Source organism: Saimiri boliviensis, chromosome 7 (assembly GCF_048565385.1).
Source record: "Saimiri boliviensis isolate mSaiBol1 chromosome 7, mSaiBol1.pri, whole genome shotgun sequence".
Taxonomy (NCBI): Eukaryota; Metazoa; Chordata; class Mammalia; order Primates; family Cebidae; genus Saimiri; species Saimiri boliviensis.
Genome location: NC_133455.1, coordinates 67,536,293 through 67,556,101, shown reverse-complemented (window position 1 = coordinate 67,556,101; position 19,809 = coordinate 67,536,293). Strand labels below are relative to the sequence as shown.

General features: G+C 48.6%; 1 protein-coding gene across 1 annotated transcript; it reads left to right on the top strand.

Annotated features, from left to right (window-relative positions):
• Positions 1 to 7,572: 7,572 nt before the first annotated feature.
• KRT5 (keratin 5) lies at positions 7,573 to 13,518 on the top strand. Its single transcript, XM_010349847.3, has 9 exons — positions 7,573 to 8,244; positions 8,821 to 9,035; positions 9,857 to 9,917; positions 10,028 to 10,123; positions 10,261 to 10,425; positions 10,783 to 10,908; positions 11,187 to 11,407; positions 12,205 to 12,239; positions 12,844 to 13,518. The coding sequence occupies exons 1-9, from the start codon at positions 7,690 to 7,692 to the stop codon at positions 13,149 to 13,151; spliced, it is 1,782 nt and encodes a 593-aa protein (XP_010348149.3). The 5' UTR covers positions 7,573 to 7,689; the 3' UTR covers positions 13,152 to 13,518.
• The last annotated feature ends 6,291 nt before the right edge of the window (positions 13,519 to 19,809 follow it).

Genomic DNA, 19,809 nt, shown 5'->3' with positions numbered 1-19,809 from the left:
TTGGTCTCGATGAGGCCACAGGGTGGTTTGGCCCATCCCAAAGAATCCAAAATGCCAAATCACACCCAGGCTCGGTAACCCTGTGTCGTACCCTCCTGTTTGTGGCCTCTGCTCATCCTGAACAAAGTGTGGCAGGGCTCTGTTTGAGTGTCTTGGCCGTGAGTGGTTGTGAAGTTTGGAGAGGTGAGGAATGGAGGGAATCGCTGAAGGTTGAGCCAAGACACCAGGCTACTCCTGAGGTATTAGGAGGTAGCAGCAGTTGTCAGCCACGTCCCGGCCATCTGGAATGACTGCTCCAGGAGGCATCTGGGCTTTGCCCTGGGCCTGGTGTCAGGGTAGAAGGGAGATGGGTGTCAGTGTATCTCCAAGCTTCACCCTTGAGGATACTGCAGAGGATTTTATAGGGAACCCCAATTCCCCACGTCTTGCCCCAGAGTCTTAGGACCCTGCCCTGGGTTCTGGCAGTCCAGAAAAGGGAGAGGGTCTCCAAGGGCCCCTCCCTTGTCTATACTCCAAGATAGAGGTCCTTCTCTCTTGGGGTTGCTGGAAGGTGTTGAAGTCCACTGACTGCTGAGTGGCATCTGAGGCCCTCTTTCTCTGCTGCCGTCACGGGCTATCCAGAGATGGAGGCCTCTGCTGAAGTTATCTCTTCAGAGCCACATCACAAGTCCTGCTCTGAAAATCTGAGTGCCCACAGTGACAACAAGGGCTTCTGGAGACCCCCTTGCCTGGGCTCATACCTAGGCCCTGTCACTTACCGGTTGCTTACCCTCTCTGCGCATCAGTTTCCTCATCTGTAAAACAGGGATCATAATAGACCCACCCCACAAGGCCGTGAGGAGTAATGAGCTGATACATCCAGAACCGTGCCTGGCTCACAGTCCATGCCATCCAAGTGTGGTGACTGCCGTCATCTTTCATCAAGCCACAGAGCACATCAGGGGCACAGGCTCATCTCACGCTCTGAGCTTTTTGAAGATCACAACAGTCCAGAACATGAGAGAGACAAACTGTCTAGAAATCATCAGCTATATCTCCACGTCCCCACCTACCCCCGCCCCCCGACCATTTGCAAGAGACTACCAGAGAAGACATCTGGGTCCTTGTTTCATGTTTTGTGCCAGAGAGGATAGGGGTGGGGAGGCACGGTCTGGGGAGAGAGGGAGCAGGCAGAGCCAGCACTGAGCATTGCCCCTCAGCATTACATCGGGAACCAGCAGGCACGGGGTTGAGGATGTGAAGGGATCCACCTGGCTGGACAGTGGAGGTGAGGCTGAAAAGCCCTGGGTACCAGGGACTTGTGAATGAGCAAGGAACAGTGGGAGTCCTTGACAGCTGTTTCAGAGGATGTGGGTTTGCTGGAGACCCAGCCAAGCACTGTGGAGCTCTGGGCATGGGCAGAGGGAGTCATGTGTGAGTTCTCACTCCTGCTATCAGCCAGTGGAGTCGGGGTGATCCGCGTCTGCAGCCTGGCAGGACCTCACGGCCTAGAGCAGGCAAATGCCTTGGAGGAACAGCCTTCTGTGCTGACTTAGGCTTGAAGGCCAGTCTGCTTCCTAGAAAGACCCAGACCAGCACTGGTTCTCAGGGCTCTGGACAGGGGAGGGGTGGGGAGCAGGAAAACCGCATTCACCCCGTCAGCCCTGGCATGCACACAGCCCTCGAGACATGGCTCTCTGAAGGGGACCGAGACACGCAGCTTTGGAGGAGACACAAGTAGACACTTGCTGTGGCCCAGGTGGGCAACGCAGGGCGACAGTGGTGCGTGGGACAGGAGCAGGGCCTAGGCTTGGCTCTCAGCTCACCTTGCCGAGGGCTTGGCATTAGGCTCCACCTCCCTGAACTCAGCCTGTTCCTCTATGGATGGATCACTGTGGGGAATGAGTTTTCTCTGAAACCAAATCAGCCCAGCTTCCCTAACCCAGACTTTGCATGGCCACCGTCACCGTCAAGTGGTGTGGGCCACCATCCTGGGTCTGGCAAGGAGATCCGAGAGGAGACCAGCCCAGTCCACAGTCCTGGAGTCTGAGAGAGGAAATGGGGAGGGACACAGGGTCACACAACCAGAGCCCAGAAGTCCAGGGCATGGTCCCCACCTTGGCCAAGTCACACATGTGGAATAGGACCTGATTCAATGACTGGTGTGCACTGAACGCTCCTGCACACTCGCTTTTCTCAGTTGCTTTTCATGCCGAGTCTCCCTTGGCAGAAGCCTTTATCTGTTTTCACAAACCCTCGACAGTGATCGTTGGGCCAAGTGGATGGTGAGCAGGTCAGTGGTCACATGCGCCCACAGGACGTGAAGACGGAAGCTGCGAGTGTGCAGAGGGGGCACTGGGGCCAGCAAGGTGTCCCCTGGCCTTGAGGACCGTGCAAATGCCAAGCACGTTTCCTGAGGGTGGCCCTGGGAGAGGCAGCAGCTCCAGCCTCAATGCCGTCATTTACTTTCTTTTCTCCCCGACCGTACTGTCACCCTCTGTCCTGACTCACCCCACCTGCCCCTGGCCCATGATCAGAACTCACCTGACTCAGCCTGTCTGCCCCCTACCTATGATCAGTGCTCACCCAAAGCAGAAGGGGAAGCCAGATGGAATAAGCCTCTGTCCCCAGCTCTTGCCCTCCCTTCCAGGACGAGGAAGCCCTGAGCCAAACACAAACTTGGAGAGGGGGCAGCTGCAGTGTCTCCTCTGTCTTCCGGTTCCCAGCTGTGGCTACTGGTGAGAGAACAGAAAGTAGCAGGGAGAAAAGGAACAGGGGGTGAGTTAGGGATGTCAGTAAGCTTCCTTCTGCACCTCTGATCCTGCAGGGATCCACGCTGATGTAAATGAGTCGTGTCTCTGCCTCTCCACTGAGAGGGAGGCAGCAAATCCCCAGAGTCCGGGCCACACTCATGCCTACATTAGATGGCCAAAGCTGAGGAAGTGTGAAGAGCCCTTCTTGGCATGCTCCAGTTTCAGATTCGTATGTGTGAAACGTGGAGGGCAGCACCTGGCACATGGTCATGCCTATGTATGTGTTTATTTAAAAAATAAAACCACCCTCTGTGAGAAAGCGAAGCACAGAGGATTTTGCTGTATATCCTTTTTTAGTCCCTCTGACTAATTAAAGTATTTGTTGATTTCCAGCCCATAGTTTCAATCAACCAAAGGGGATTTTCAAAGAGTTTGGTATGCCATGAGCAAAACACCCTTCAAACAAGGGAAGAACATTCCTCAGACTTGCAGGGGCCTGCTGGAGGGAAGCGGAGGGCTCTGCTCTGCACCCTCTCCTGCCAGGGCCAATCGGCTGCCGAATCTAAGGGATGGGGGCCAAGGCTGCTCCCTACAGCCCCCTGCAGGCCTGCCCCTCCCTTCGTGCTCAGCCCCAGCCAGCTCAAAATTAAAATTCCAGCTTGCATGGCCCCTCCAAGGAGCCTAGGCCCCTCCCTTCTCTCCCAGCTCTACAGGGCAAAACTATGCAGCGAAAGTTCGGGCAACTTGTTCAGGGTCCCAGAACCATTCAAGGGCTGGATCAGAACCAAGACATGGTCCCAAGTGAAGCCACATGCTTTTGTACCTATATTATGACCCACGATTTGGGCAAGGCCCATGCACCAGAAAAACTTAACTCCAGGGGGTCACTATGACCTCAGTAATGGCACCAGGGAACCACCTCCAAAGTCCCTCTGAGCCAAGGCTGGGCGGTGGCATTACTTCCGGACATCTGCATTGCTACCTAGGCCGGTTTTCAGACTGAGGTCTGAAAGTCCTAGAGACACTGGGCTATATGCGGGAAGGGGCAGTGTGTCCAGCTCTGCAGATCCTGAGAGTGGCCACTAATCCCCAGGCCCTGTGATCCTGAGAATCTAGCTAGGTCCAGAGCTAGGACCCAGAGTTAGGATAGGAGCAAGATTTCGCTGTCTTTGAGTGGAGGCAGGAAAATTCTTCCCTTAAATCCCCCCAAGACTAGGGCTTTGAGAAGAGTTATCTGGGGCTGGCCGGCTGCTCCATCTGCCCTTCCCAGTCCCTCGAATCTAGCTGCAGGCTCCCTGATGGGGCTGCCAACCATAGTCCGATGAATAGGGTGACTCATACCTCAACCATTGCTCCCACTTTTTGTGCTGAACAAGCATGAGGTGGAAGGGCTGCGAAGTTGAGGCCACTAAAGCTTTCTTTCTCTCCTGGAGGGGCTTGGGGGCTGGGGTGGCACGTGGCATGTGCAGGCTACTTGTTAGTGGACTCAGATGCAGAACATCCTCAGGAGGAGGGTGAGGGGAGAAAAGGAATGGAGAGAAGCCTAAGGAATAAAGAATCCTAAACGCTGGATGAAATCCTAAATCCTAAACACAGAGAGCACCCAGTGTGAAGGGGACAAGAGACTTGTCCTATAGACATGGGTCACCCAGAGACCAAAGCAGGTGGACAGGACTGTGGGACTCAGCAAAGGGCTGTGGAATTCAAATATATGTGAATACACACACACACACACACACACACACACACACACACACTATGATGTATAATATGTAGATATAGGTTGGTGCAAAAGTAATGGCAGTTCTTGCCATTGTGGACTTTCCGTAACAATCTGGGGAAGGAGTGGAGGAAAAGGATTTTCCGTCTGTTAATTCAATCAAAACAAATATCTGCTGACCACTTCGAGTGTCCAAGGCTGGACTGAGGGTGTGGGCCCTGCAGAGGTATTCCCTAACCTTGGAGACTGCCCTGTTGAGTGAGACCTAGAGGATACATGCAAATGCTGTTCTATTGAACATGATCTGTTTAACATGCTCTATTAACTGTATCTCCTACTAAAGCCAAACAGATTGGAGTGGAGGCTCCAAGAAGGAATCCCAGGCTGGGATGGCAGGATTTGCCTAACTCTTGTTCCATGAACGGACACCAGCCCCTCTCTGATGCCTGTGAAGGGCTTCTCCATGTATGAAGCGCTGCCTGGGTCGTTTATTCCCTGCACAGCTCTGCAAGGGAGGCCAGGGCGGTGCCTTACTGTCCTTTCTCTGATGGGAGAGCAGCAGGGCCAGGCCTGCACTGTCTTCTGCTGACGAGGAAAGCAGCACCCAGAGGAGAAGCTGAGCAACATGTCCCACCAAGCCTGGGAACTGCCTCTGTGGGGTGCCCAGCAGAAAAGCTCCATGGTGAGCTTAAAACAATCCCTCCCTTCCTGCCACAGTGAAATTCCAGGCTGGGGTGGGACTCTCCCGAGCTGCAGTGGTGTTGGTGCTTGGCTCCCCACCGGGAACGGCTCCATCATTTATACCTGCCCAGGTCTGGCATTGAGGGAGGGGATGCCCTGCCTGCTCACAGGAGGATTCCCACGAAGCTGGGACAGAAGGGTGCCACTTCTTCCCCCATGGAGCACCTACACGCTCCCCGCCTCGGTTACTTGCCGCATACTCACCGTTGGCCCTGGCACATGGATCTGAGTTTGGCACAGCCTAGCAATCCTCAGACTAGCCAGAACACATTCCTGCTCGGCCAAGTCCTCTTTCTTCACAACACAGCTGGGAGGAGAATGAATGGGGAGAAGAGAATGTCCCAGTGTCTCAGGAGGGGTGGGGCTTCCCCGAGGGCAGTGAGGCCTGTACCTGGGACCTGTGAGTTTGTGTGATGGTGGGGACGTACCCTGATAGCGATCTTCCAGTGGAGAGGGAGCATCCCGCTACAAGTCCCCAGACACTTGCTTCAAGCTTGGACCTGTTCTGTTCTATCAGGAGCCAAGGGTCCCCTGGTATGTCTCAGGCCTCCAGGACACTCAATGGCAACGAAGTGTGAAAATGAGGAACTCAGCACAATTCATCTCTGACGGTCTCCGAAATGCTCCAGCCAGGGAGGCCACCCAAACCTCTTTGCTCAAGACCTGTAAGACCAGCTCCTGCCATGGGTCTGCCTGCTGGGGTTGACCTATCAGCTGCTTTCTCTTCGTAGCCCTCTGGTGAGAAGTCACTGTTTCTGCTGATCCTCAGCACTAGGGAATCATTTTCCCACAGCCTTGGCTTCCTTGTGGCCAACCACAGGCCCTGGCAAGGGTTTCCTGAGCCTGGGCTGGGTCCTGTTCTTCTACTCTCGAGAACACAGCCCCTCCTCCCTGAAACTTTGAACCCATCCCCACTGCATCCCTACCTCCAGCTCTGGCCCACTGGGGTCCCCACAGCTCTGAATGGCCCAAGCATTGTCCTGGCTGAAAGCTCTGCTTCTACCTGGGGGACAGCAGAGAGGTGGCCCCACTCAGATCTGCTGCCAAAAAGAGTGGGTGTGGTTTAGAACAGAGGTCTGCTAAAACTTCATGAGAAACCCCCTTTCCTCCACCTGGCGCCACAACCCCACAGACAAGTTTTGCAGAGGGGAGCTCACAGGGCCCTCCCTAAAACAACCGACGGATTGTCATGCCAGCTGCCTGGGCCCACAGGCCTGCTCAAGCTAGCCTTTCTGGCAGGACAATCTATAGACTTTGAATCCCGTTTTCCATTGCCTTGGCCCCGAAGGAGACTTTGGGCTGTAGCATAGAGAAAGCAGAGCAAGTCCCGCTGCTCGGAACAGGGTGGTTCGCCGTTATAACAGGCATCCGACTCTCAACATGTTCCTGATGAGATTAGAAGCTCCTGCAGGTATGTGTTTGTGGCGGCCTTCAGCCTGTATCAACACATACGATGACTCATTTCTTCCCTAGTGGAATAGAGCTTGCTGGAACACACCTGGGGGGCTGGGGAGCCGGCAGAGCAGCTCCCCCTGAAGAGAGATGCAGCAGCCCATGAGTCTCAGGGCTTTTTTAAGGGATTGCATGGGATCCCTGGGTTTGCTAAGGCCCCCTCATAGTCTTTCCCAGGTCAAAGAGCAAGGAAAAGGTCAAAAGGCAGAGAAAATGCTGAGTTAGGAGGAGCTATGGAATGATAAACCTGGCCCTAACGAGGTCAAAGTGTTTTATAGGAGTGCTGAGGGCTTCCCACATTCTGGGGCCTGAACCTTGCAGGCAGATCTGCCCAGCGGGCCCTGGGATAGCTGTGCTTTCCCTAAGAAAGAAATTGCGCAGAAAAGGATGGAACTTTATTTTCCCTCTAGCACATAACCAAGATATAAGGCTACAGATTGCCTTTCCCAGAGGGGAAAACCCTGCAGCAACCTGATGCCTAGAAAAGTGTAAGAGCAGATCACTGTGGAGAATCGTTTGTCGCCCACTGATGGACAGCGTCCCCAAGCTGGAAGGGCAGATGCTCAGTGTGTACGTACTGGATGGTTATCAATACCCCCGGTACTGTAAGAATCCCCAGGACGGCAGCCATGCCAATGCCCCTTCACTTCCTGGCATCCCTCTTGGACTGCTCACAGCCCCCAGACTGTATGGTGAAGAGAAACTTGCTGGCAGCTTTGCCAACTTGCTGCCAAGAGATCAGTGCTGCAAGGCAAGGTTATTTCTAACTGAGCACAGCCTGCCAGGAAGAAAGCGTGTGCACCCCACACCACTGTGCAGGTGTGATGAGTGAGCTCACAGCTGCCCCCTAGGCATGCCCAGCCCACTTAATCATTCACAGCTCGACAGCTCTCTCGCCCAGCCCAGTTCTTAAGGGGATAAAAAGGGGGCATCTCGGTTCTTGGGTAACAGAGCCACCTTCTGCGTCCTGCTGAGCTCTGTTCTCTCTAGCAGCTCACAACTCACCAGTGCCGGGTTCTCCTGCTCCACCAGGAACAAGCCACCATGTCTCGCCAGTCAAGTGTGTCCTTCCGGAGTGGGGGCAGTCGTAGCTTCAGCACCGCCTCTGCCATCACCCCGTCTGTCTCCCGCACCAGTTTCACCTCTGTGTCCCGGTCCGGAGGTGGCAGTGGTGGTGGCTTTGGTAGGGTCAGCCTTGGGGGTGCTGGTGGAGCGGGTGGCTATGGCAGTCGGAGCCTCTACAATCTGGGGGGCTCCAAGAGGATATCCATCAGCACTAGCGGTGGCAGCTTCAGGAACCGATTTGGTGCCGGTGCTGGAGGCGGCTATGGCTTTGGAGGCGGTGCCGGTGGTGGATTTGGTTTCGGCGGTGGAGCTGGTGGTGGCTTTGGGCTTGGTGGTGGAGCTGGCTTTGGAGGTGGCTTCGGTGGCCCTGGCTTTCCTGTCTGCCCTCCTGGAGGTATCCAAGAGGTCACCGTCAACCAGAGTCTCCTGACTCCCCTCAACCTGCAAATCGACCCCACCATCCAGCGGGTGAGGACTGAGGAGCGCGAGCAGATCAAGACCCTCAACAACAAGTTCGCCTCCTTCATCGACAAGGTGAGCCGTGAGCCTTTGTTAAAAATCACTGTCAGTCTGAAATAAATGCCAAAGAGAGAGGAAGAGGGAAGATCTTTTGGCTTTGTGCAAATACTTTTATAGTTGTACAGTTCTGTGTTTCTATTTGTTTCTGTGCCCTGGACTTGTGGACATTTTCTGAGTTAGACTGGCAGCTTAGAAGGGAGGGTTATTTCTTCCCATTCAAAGGTTAGCTCACAAGGGCCTCTTGACAACTGTGGGACAGAGATGAATTCCGTGCCATTTATAACGGGGTGGACTGCACGGAAGGTAGGCAAGTGCATGGGTGGCAGCCTGAGTGCCTTTGCAGCCACCACTGAGCTGGGACACGCTCCAAGCAGCATCCTAGTGCTCCCTGTGCCCTGGATAGGTGTCCTGTCTCCCCTGGAAAAGTGAGATTGGGTGCCTCAGTCTGCACCTCCCCTCCGGGGGCCCAGGGCCAGGCACCGTGCACAGGAAAGGTTTAGGGGGACAGAATGAGGTGGGAGGCACCTTAGTGAACTGATCATAGAACATGAATTTCAAGTTTCTCTGTCTTCAAACTCTGCTCCCCTCCAGGTACGGTTCCTGGAGCAGCAGAACAAGGTTCTGGACACCAAGTGGACCCTGCTGCAGGAGCAGGGCACCAAGACCGTGAGGCAGAACCTGGAGCCGTTGTTCGAACAGTACATCAACAACCTCAGGAGGCAGCTGGACAGCGTCGTCGGCGAACGCGGCCGCCTGGACTCGGAGCTGAGAGGCATGCAGGACCTGGTGGAGGACTTCAAGAACAAGTGAGTTGGGGTGGGGACTGGACGCAGGGGAGGGGGTGTCCTCTTGGCACTAGACGGGCTTCATAACCAGTCTTCTACCATGCCTTCCTCGGGGGCTGGGAAGATATACCTTCCATGGACACCTACAGTACTAAAAAAAAAGCAAACAAATACACAAGCCAGGCTCATGTTTAGAAAGTTCCAGCCCCAGGCTCAGGCCCTCTGCAAGGAACTTAGCCACCAGCCAGAGCAACATGCTCTGTGCCCTTGGCACTACCTGGTGAGATCTACCCTCATGGAAGGGCTTGGTCTCTGGGGCTTTCCTCGCTCATACATGGGCCTTTGGATGGATTTGTCTCAAAGCAGGAACTGGTGACACAACCCAGCTTGGTGGCTCAGATAATTTCCTTAGTCTTATGAACCAGCAACGAGGCTGCTAGATTTAATTTTGTTTCTTTTTTTCTTTTTCTTTTCTTTTTTTTTTTTTTTTTTTTCTTTTTTAAAAAAGGCTCTGAAAGCTCAATAAAGAACACTAAGGAAATTGACTAGATAATGGAGTTGGAGAGAAACAGCACAGCTTTTCTGCAGGAATCTGCTCAAAGCAACTGAATTACAGCAATAATAGAAGTGTTAGATGGTAGGCAGTTACAGAGAAAGCAGCATTTTAATGGGGAAGGACCTTGGCCAGAGGCCCATGCTACTAGTGACCCCTCCCTCTCTGCCTGTGAGAAGTGAGAAGCCCCTTCCCACTGCAAAAGCAGGCTCCCAGTTGACTGAGTAATAAAGATCCCTTACCTGTTGCTCATCCTCTGACAAACACTTCCCGTCTTTTTCACCACCAGGTATGAGGATGAAATCAACAAGCGTACCACTGCGGAGAATGAGTTTGTGATGCTGAAGAAGGTGCGTGTGGGTAGGAGAGAACTGGCAGCTTGTAGCTATGCTCTCTAAGCATGGAGCTCACTTAAGCAGGGTGACAGCATGTGCAGTGCCAACCATCTCCGTTTCCCCAGGATGTAGATGCTGCCTACATGAACAAGGTGGAGCTGGAGGCCAAGGTTGACGCACTGATGGATGAGATCAACTTCATGAAGATGTTCTTCGATGCGGTAAGAAATGTATCTAAATTTTTCACATGGGTGGGTTTTTTCCCTCAAGTTGTCATATCCCAATGAGTGGAAGATTTGAATGGAACGGAACATTAAATAACACAGAACCAGATGACCAACTGCAAATCTCCCTGCAGGAGCTGTCCCAGATGCAGACGCACGTCTCTGACACCTCCGTGGTCCTCTCCATGGACAACAACCGCAACCTGGACCTGGATAGCATCATCGCTGAGGTCAAGGCCCAGTATGAAGAGATTGCCAACCGCAGCCGGACCGAAGCTGAGTCCTGGTACCAGACCAAGGTGGGTGCTCTGGTGACTGTCTCCTGGGTGAGGGGACAGACCCATGTCTGGGATTCTAGGCCATGATGACACTAAGGATGTGGCTCCTGGAACCTGCTGGGGCCCATTGGCATGCTTTATAGGTACGGCCCTGTAGACATTTTCCATCTAAACCCAAGGACCTGAAAAAGAATCTCACTCTGAATCTCACACCAGTGTCTCCAGGAGAGCACAGGCACTAGACTAGCTCCACCTTGGGAGAGCCTGAACTAACCCCAGACTACTTGCTACCTCTTAGTCCTCACTGCCTGTGAACTTGGGAAAGTTCTTCCCACTCTCACATGAACAGAAGCTCTTCTCTTTTTCTGGTGGCATCAGTACGAGGAGCTGCAGCAGACAGCTGGCCGGCACGGCGATGACCTCCGCAACACCAAACATGAGATCTCTGAGATGAACCGGATGATCCAGAGGCTGAGAGCTGAGATCGACAACGTCAAGAAACAGGTAGGCTGAGGTTGAAAGAGAGCAAGGAAGGGGCCTGAGCTCCGAAAGGGACACCTATTTTGTTTTGTTTATTTTGTTATACTTTCGCTGATCACACGCAGCTAGATCCAGTACCAGTGTTTCAATGTCCCGCCACCAACGATGACCAGGACCAACATTCTGGTTTCTTTCTGGGGTTCACGATAGTTTAGTTTGCCTGACCCAGAATCTCAGAAGGAGACACCTCAGGCCCAGCTCAGCTACCCAAGCACCCCCACCCTCCTCCTTTCCATCTGTAGTGCGCCAACCTGCAGAACGCCATTGCGGACGCTGAGCAGCGTGGGGAGATGGCGCTCAAGGATGCCAGGAACAAGCTGGCCGAGCTGGAGGACGCCCTGCAGAAGGCCAAGCAGGACATGGCCCGGCTGCTACGCGAGTACCAGGAGCTCATGAACACCAAGCTGGCCCTGGACGTGGAGATCGCCACCTACCGCAAGCTGCTGGAGGGCGAGGAGTGCAGGTGAGCAGGCAGCATCAACTCAAGATGGCCCTCAGTTGACAAAGCGAAGTTGCTCCACTGTGGGGTGTGCAACGCATATACATGTGATCGGTGACTTGCGCGTGATGACGACACATCATCAATACTATTTCAGTCTGACTCATGGCCATATAGCTGACCTCAACTCACTCTTCTGGTCTCTTTTCCCCTACCTGGGTGCTGCCTGTCCTTCAAGCACCTGAGCAACTCAGCAAACATGTCTTGACCCTTGTGCCTTTTCCGCTTTTGCCCCTGTTCTTCTCTCAGCCTCAATATCCACGTCATGCCCATCTCCATCCACCCCTGTCCTCTAGTACCTCTTCCTTCAAGAGGCCTTTCACGTTTACTCCAGCTGAGTTAAACTCACCTCCCTTTGGGTTGTCAGACTCTTGTTTGCTTCGACCTCAACACTGCCCATTGCCTACTTTCTGTTTGAGGAATTTCTGTCTGCGCCAAGTTCTCTCACAGAATATAACTTCTACGAGGCAAAAACTGCTTTTGACGTAGTCATATTTCCCACAATCTCTTGTGCTTTCCTTAAAATGGGTGGAGGAGAATGTGAATTATAATTTTTCCTGACAGCTTGTTTCTAGATCAATCCCTCTTCATTGGAAAGTCCCTCTGGAGAGTTCTCCCTTCCTTTAACTTAAGCAGCCTTTGGGCGTACAGACGCCTGGCTTACGGATTGAACTCTAATCATGAGGATGGGAGTTAGCTACATAGACTAATGCTGTCTTTTTGGGAGCTGTTAACCCTGAATTCAATTTTTCCCCTTTCAGGCTTAGTGGAGAAGGAGTTGGACCAGTCAACATCTGTAAGTAGCTTTGAACAGACATTAACAATAACAACAATACGGGATATATTTAACGCCCTACTCAGAATTCTGCTGTTTCTATATCCAAACCTTTCCCATCCCAGCATATGGTTATTTATAATAATACACTCAGCAAGGTGTGGGTGGTGGAGGGGAAGGGTAGATTGGAACAGGAAGCAATGTGGCTCATGCCTTATCTCTTCAAGGATAAACCATGCATCCTACACATCTGGACCCTGTCCCTTGCCTTGCCCCTAGTACCTAGCTTCCCCCAGTACCTAGCTCACCTCAGTACCTAGCTCCCTCAGTACCTAGCTCCCTTTAGTACCTAGCTCCCCTCAGTACCTAGCTCCCTCAGTACTTAGCTCCCAGTAGTACCCAGCTCCCCGCAGTACCTGGATTCCCAAAGTACCTAGCACCTTGCCTCTTGAGCTCACCCACTTTTTTAGGGACCTTAACTAAATGACAGTTCTTCTGTGCCTTGCTGGCTACTCTGTAAAGGGGGCCCTGGACAGTGCTCCAACACCAGCAGGATCAAATAAGTGGGCCATGCTGGATCACCCTGGCAGATGGTCTCACCGAGTCCTCTCTCCTTTCCCTGCAGCTGTTGTCACAAGCAGTGTCTCCTCCGGATATGGCGGCGGCAGTGGCCTTGGTGGAGGTCTTGGCGGCGGCCTCGGTGGAGGTCTGGGCGGTGGTCTTGGAGGTGGTCTTGGAGGTGGCAGTACAAGCTACTACTCCAGCAGCAGTGGGGGTGTTGGCCTAGGCAGTGGGCTCAGCATGGGGGGCTCTGGCTTCAGTGCAAGCAGCGGCCGAGGCATGGGGGCAGGCTTTGGCAGTGGCGGGGGTAGCGGCTCCAGCGTCAAATTTGTCTCCACCACCTCCTCCTCCCGGAAGAGCTTCAAGAGCTAAGAGCCTGCTGCAAGTCACTGCCTCCCCAGGGCAGCAACCCGGCCCATGGAGACTGCCTCTTCCAGGCTGTTGCTCCAACCATGTTTTTCCTTTTTCTGGAGAGTAGTCTAGACCAAGCCGATTACAGAACCACATTCTTTGGTTTCCAGGAGAGATCAATTCCCAGCCCCTGGTCTCCCGTGCCAAGATTCTATATTCTGCTTCAAATCAGCCTTTAGGTTTCCTGCAGCATGGTCCCTGATGATGTGAGAACCCAAAGTTTTCCCAAATCTAAATCATCAAAACAGAATCCCCACCCCAATCCCAAATTCTGTTCTGGTTCTAACTATCTCCAGAGTCTGTTCAATAAAATGCTTTTATAATATAAGCTGGTATGCAGAATTGTTTTTTCTAGGTTCACAATCAGCCTACAGATACCATGAGGTTCAATCTACCCAGAGGTGATTGGTTCTTTTGTTGATCCACAGGGAGCATGAGATAACATTTAAGGGAAAGTGACTGTCAGGGCTCCAAGGAGCACAGAGATTGTAGCGTCTCTACAATGGAGTCTCTGGAGGCATTAATGATGGGAGTGCGCATTGTACTGCAATTTAGACAGATTTTAGAGCCTTTTGTTGAAGAGGGACCTACGCAAGGTGGGATATTTGCAAGTAGCAGCATATATGGGCTTAAGTAACATTTGCAAATGAAGAATATGTTGTCTTCAGAACCACAAAAGACCTAAAAGATGTTGGGCCTATTTTAATATTGTGGGTGCTAAGATGCTCAATAGCTGGTTTTTTGACAGTGTCAGGGATGGAGTAGCTCTTGGTTTACCAAATAATTTCTGAAATTTAATGGAGGTGGCAGGACTTTCCATGACCTGTGGGACAATGGCACATCCTTTTTTTCCTGAGCTCCTTGGTATCTGTATGCCCTGAATGAGTGTATCAAATGCATCTCTTTGGAGGAGGATTCATCAATGTTAATTATATCTGTGCTCCTGGAGGAGAAAGTCAGATGCAGTTAAGAACTTAACTGCAAAAAATGCATGCTATGGCAGGGATGCTGAGGTACTGCCTGAGTATCTGGGAAAGCTGTGTCGTGCTCCCTTGAGGGGAAGTAAGTTGTGACTGAGAGGCTGTTGCAATGGGCACTCAACAGAATACTATTAGCCAAATCTGTAAGAAGAAAATATCTACCAGCTACTGATTGAATAAGTCAATAATTTCCATAATAGTGGGAATGGAGCCTTAGTAGGTGTGACCATGACATTGTTGGTTGTGGTAATCCACTATGAGGCATCATTCATTTTTCCCAAGTTTAAAAATAGGCCAAATTAGGTTGTCGATGGAAAAAAAAAAAAACAACGGATATAACCAAGTCTTCTCTAAATAGATCCTATTTAACGGGATTCGTTAAAACAGGTCCTGTTTTAATTTACATTAGGGCATATTAACTATTTTAACTAGGGGTTGGGGAGACCTATGGTGTCCCATTTTGTCAAACCAATTTATAAATGACAAGGACTTGATTAAATTTTAATTTATGACTTATAGGTCAAACTGTCCATGCCCACTGTGGGAGACTTTAGAGGATGCTATGATCATGGGAAATTTAAGCAAGTCAGTAGTTTTGCTAATTAAAGTGAGGCATACCTGTTTGTTCTGTATTGTGTGTTTAATAACTTCCCTGATATTACAGGGGTACCTTGTTTAAATTTAATAGGATCCTCAGGTATAAGTATAATTCGAGCTTCAGTACGGATTAAGAGCATGAAGAATTGACAATTATTGTATTTCAGCAGATGTGAAAGTACATTCAGAACTTATGTGATGGAGACACCAAGGCAATCTGCACACCTTTTTATCTTTTAGGTGTATAAATTACTTCAGTGAGTTTTGGATTTCTATTGCATCAAATTATGAACCTGTGTTTTAATTTTTTGTTTTTTCTCTCTGTTTCCAGGTTTCTCTCTCTCTCTCGCTCTCTCTCTCTCTTTCTCTCTCTCTCTTTCTCTCTCTCTCTTTCTCTCTCTCTCTCTCTCTCTCTCTCTCTCTCTCTCTCTCTCTCTCCCCCTGTCTTTGTCTCTCTGTCTCTCTTTCTCTCTCTTTTGTGGTTTCTGAATATAATTTGGCAGGAGAGTCTTTGCTCATATTTATCCATTCATTCCTCCAAAGAGCCTCAAATCTGTATTGTCAGGGTTTGAAGCCTCCCCCATGGAAATAGTTGAATTAACCCTTAGGCTGTGCCATATGCATTTTTCCCTGTAACATGGAAGATGAGGATCTTTTCTGGTAAAAAAGCCATAGGTAGCAGCAGCAACAGCAGCAATAGCAGCCAAGGCATCTTACAGGGCTCTAGTAAGCCATCTGTTTTTAGGAGCATGGCTTCAGCATGCCACATAGTAACTGCTCTTCTTCCACATGAGTGACCACCTGAAGGGACCACATATTAGTCTTTCCCCTGAGAACTCCACAGAATGAGGGCCAGCACCTGCTTGACACACACAACCAATAGTCATGGGGTAAGAGCCCTGAGCTTAGCATCAGTCCCAGTTTATGCTGGAATCAAGAAACACAATTCAATATGGGACATAAAGATAGGTCTGGGCTGAGGAATATGACCCAGGGCATCCTCAAAGAGGGTTCCAACCCCTTACTTCTTTTCCCTAAATGCCAATTTTTGACACATCTGACTTGGGTCAGTTAAATCCATAACAGAAGCTTAGCAGAACTCAGCAAATGCAGTGCAAAGCAACACACCTCAAAGTCCAAGTTTGCCAGCAGGCAGCAGCACAACTCAAAGAGCCCACTAGTCAGAAGCAGCAGCCCAGAGTCAGACAGCAGAGCCAGACTACAAGCCAAAGCAAGAAAGGAAAGGTGGGAGCAGTCATCACTCAGACATCTAGCAGGATCACAGTGCCAATCATCATGACCGCCTTCCAGAGGCAAGATGGACAACCACCCACAATTTTGTGTAGCTATTGAGACTGATGACGTCACAAACACACAGACACGTGTGCGCACACACACACACACACACATACACACACACACACTCCAAGAGGGGATGAATAGGTATTTAACTCAGATAATAAGGCGCTCTGAGGAAAGCAAGGCAAGACTTCCAAGCCGTCCCAAAAGTAGTCTGGGTGAGCAGGGTTTTTATGGCATCCATTTTTTTATGGTTGTTGGGGTGGGGCCTGAATGTGGTTTGAAGTTGGAAGTTGCTGTCAGTGCCAAAGGAAGGAACACCTGGGTTTTCTTATCAGTTTTTCAAGATACGAGCATAATAGGAGAGGGAGGAAAGGGGCTTGCTTAGAAGTTGTTAGCAGTCAAACATCAGTGCAGTCAAGATGGTTTAACATTTTAAAAATCATGTAATACACAAAATTAATAGAATAAAGGGACATAAATTAAATGGCCACCAAAAAAAAAACAAAAAATATTATACTTAATAGTAAATGAAACTTTTCCATTGAGCAAGAAGGGGATAAGGATAACTATTATCACCACAATTATTCAACTTTATACTGGAGATCTTAGCCATTGCAATAAGGTAAGACAAAGAAATAAGCATCTTAAAGATCAGAAGGAAAGCAAACTGCAAGTGATCATATATGACATAATTGTGTATATAGAAAATCAAAATAATCTGCAAACTACTAGAATTAATAAGTGAATTTATCAAGGTCACCAGAAAATCAATATACAAAAATCAATTATATTTTTGTAACTAGAAAACAACAATTAGGAAATGGAATTTGAAAGATATTTTTACTAGCATAAAAAAAATCTAATACCTAGAAATAAACTTAACCAAACATTGAAGACAATCTTTATTTTGTATAAGACAAAAAACTAAAATGATCCTGTTGAAAATATTAAAGAAGACCTAATAAACAAAGGTATATAATATCTTCATGGATTAGAAAACTTAATATTGTAAATATATCAATATCTCCCAATTGAACTATGGGTTTAATGCAATTTCAATCAAATTTTAGTAGATGTTCTGTGGAAGTTGATAAATCTATTCTAAAATTTGTATTGAAATGCTGTGATTTGAATGTGATACCTCTAAAATTGGATGTTGCCAGTATAATGGTATTAAGAAATGGTACCTTCAAGAGGTTAGAGGCTTCACATATGGTTCAGTTAGGTTGCTTTTCTGCTCATCTGCCATGTGAGGAGATAGCATTCCTTCCCTCCAGAGGATGTAGCCCTCATCAGACAACCAGACCTATTAGTGTCTTGATCCTAAACTTTCCAGCCTCCAGAATTGTGAGAAATGAATTTTTGTTTTTTTAAACTACCCAGTCACAGCTACTCCATGATAGCAGCAAAAAACGAACTAAGACAGGAAATGAAAAGGAGCTAAAATAGTTGAAACAACCTTAAAAATAGAACAGCTTTTACACTGTTGGTGGTAATGTAAATTAGTTTAACCATTGTGGAAGACAATGTGATGAGTGTTCAACGACCTAGAACCAGAAATGTCACTTGACCCAGGAATCTCATTACTGGGTATATACCTAAAGGAATATAAAGTATTCTCTTATAAAGATACATGCACATGTATGTTTACTGCAGCTCTATTCCCAATAGCAAAGACACGAAACCAACCTAAATGCCCATCAATGACAGACTGGTAAAAGAAAAAGTGATATGTATTCACCACAGAATACTATGCAGCCATAAAAAGGAATGAAATCATGTCCTTTGAAGGGACATGGATGGAGCTGGAAGCTATTATCCTCAGCAAACTAATGCAGGAACAGAAAAGCGCATACCACATCTTCCCACTTAAAAGTGGGAGCTGAACAGTGAGAAAACATGGAGAGAGGGAGGGAAACAACACAGGTTGGGGCCTGTCAAAGGGGCTGGGAGGGAGGAAGAGCATCAGGATAAACAGCTAATGCATGCGGGCTTAAAACCTAGGTGATGGGTTGATAGATGCAGCAAACCACCATGGCACATGTTTACCTATATAACAAACCTGCAGATTCTGCACATGTATCCCAGACCTTAAAATTAAATTAAAATTATTTTAATTTTTAAAAAAAGATGAACCAATTTGGAAGACTTACAGTTCCAGATGCTGAAACTTATTATAAAGTTATAGTAATTAAGAAAGTGTGGTACTGGGGAAATGATTGGCAAATGGACCTATGAGATAGTATATAAAATCTAGACGCAAACTACATATTGACTCAATTGATTTACAACAAAGGTACTATTACAGTGCGATAGAGAAAGGGTAGTCTTTTCAATAAATGGTGCAGGGTTAGTTGGCTGCCTATACGGGAAAATGTATTGTGATTTCTACTTCATACCCAGACAAAAATCAATTTCAGTTATATTATAGTCCTATAAGTGAACAGTAAAACAATAATTTATTCAGAAGAAAACAGAAGATACCTTTATGGCCTGAGGGTAGGCAAAGATTTCTTAAACAGGATTTAAAAAAAAAGCTTACCTTAAAAAATTGATAAATTTTGCTCATAAAACAACATGAAGAGAACAAAACAATAAGCCACAGCCCTTGAAAATTTCGTATATATCTAGATGTCATTTATATATACAAAATTGTATTCAGAATATACAAAGTACTACAAAACACTACCCACAACCACATTCTTCTCAAGTGTACTTAGGACATTCACAAAGATAAGTGATATGCTAAGCCGTAAAACAGTCCCAAATGACTTCAAAATATTGAAAACATATTGACTACGTTCTATGATCATGGCATATTAAATTAGAAATCAGTAAGAAAATATATCTCAAAAATTCAAAAGTATTTAGAAATGGAGCAAAGCTTCTAAGCAGCCTATGGGTTAGTTAAGGGGGATGATTTGGAGGAAAGATCTTAAGCTTGGTCCTTGTCTGCTGTCTGCACCTTACAGGAGAAATTCAAAGCAGTAGTCCAATGACCTGTGCTCTTGTCTGTGGTTCCAGATAAAGGCAGAATGACATTATAGACAGGGTTGCCAGATTTAGCAAACACAAATATAGGATGTGCAGTTCAGACTGAATTTCAGATAAACGATAAATAGTTTCTTAGTGTAAGTATGTTCCGCGCGACATGTGGAACATGCCTACTCTATGTTTTTTTTTTGTTGTTAATCTGAAATGTAAATTTAACAGTATGCTTTTTTTTCTGAACAACCCTGTTCACAAGTGACTGGGATGGCAATGCCTGCTCCAAGTCTCAAGCAAGCTGGCATCTAGTTGGCCTCTCAGAGCTGGGTAAGGGTCTGGGCTTCACTCAAGGCTGGTGAGGCACCCTGTCAGCAGCCTGCTGTCCTGGAGCTTTTCAGCTGGGTGGGAGAACAGACTTTGCCTGGCACACTGGGAAATTGTCCTAATAGCTTTTGGGGTTTGTACAACATTGGTGATCGTTCAGCCAGAGTGTCCTACAGAATCATGCAATGTTGACTGACAGAGTAGGGTGTGGAGCATGGTGAGTTGTCGGTGTAGAAAGGGGCAGTTCCCTGAAGATGAGGAATGTTTGTGGGATGAGAATGTTTCTAAACCAGCACATGGTCAGCAATGCAATCTGACCGAAAATGTTCATATTCTCAATCTGCTTTATTCAGTGGAACAAAAGAAGGCAAAGAGAGCAGAGAAAAGCAGTGCAGACATGCAGACTGCATCAGAGGATATGTCACACG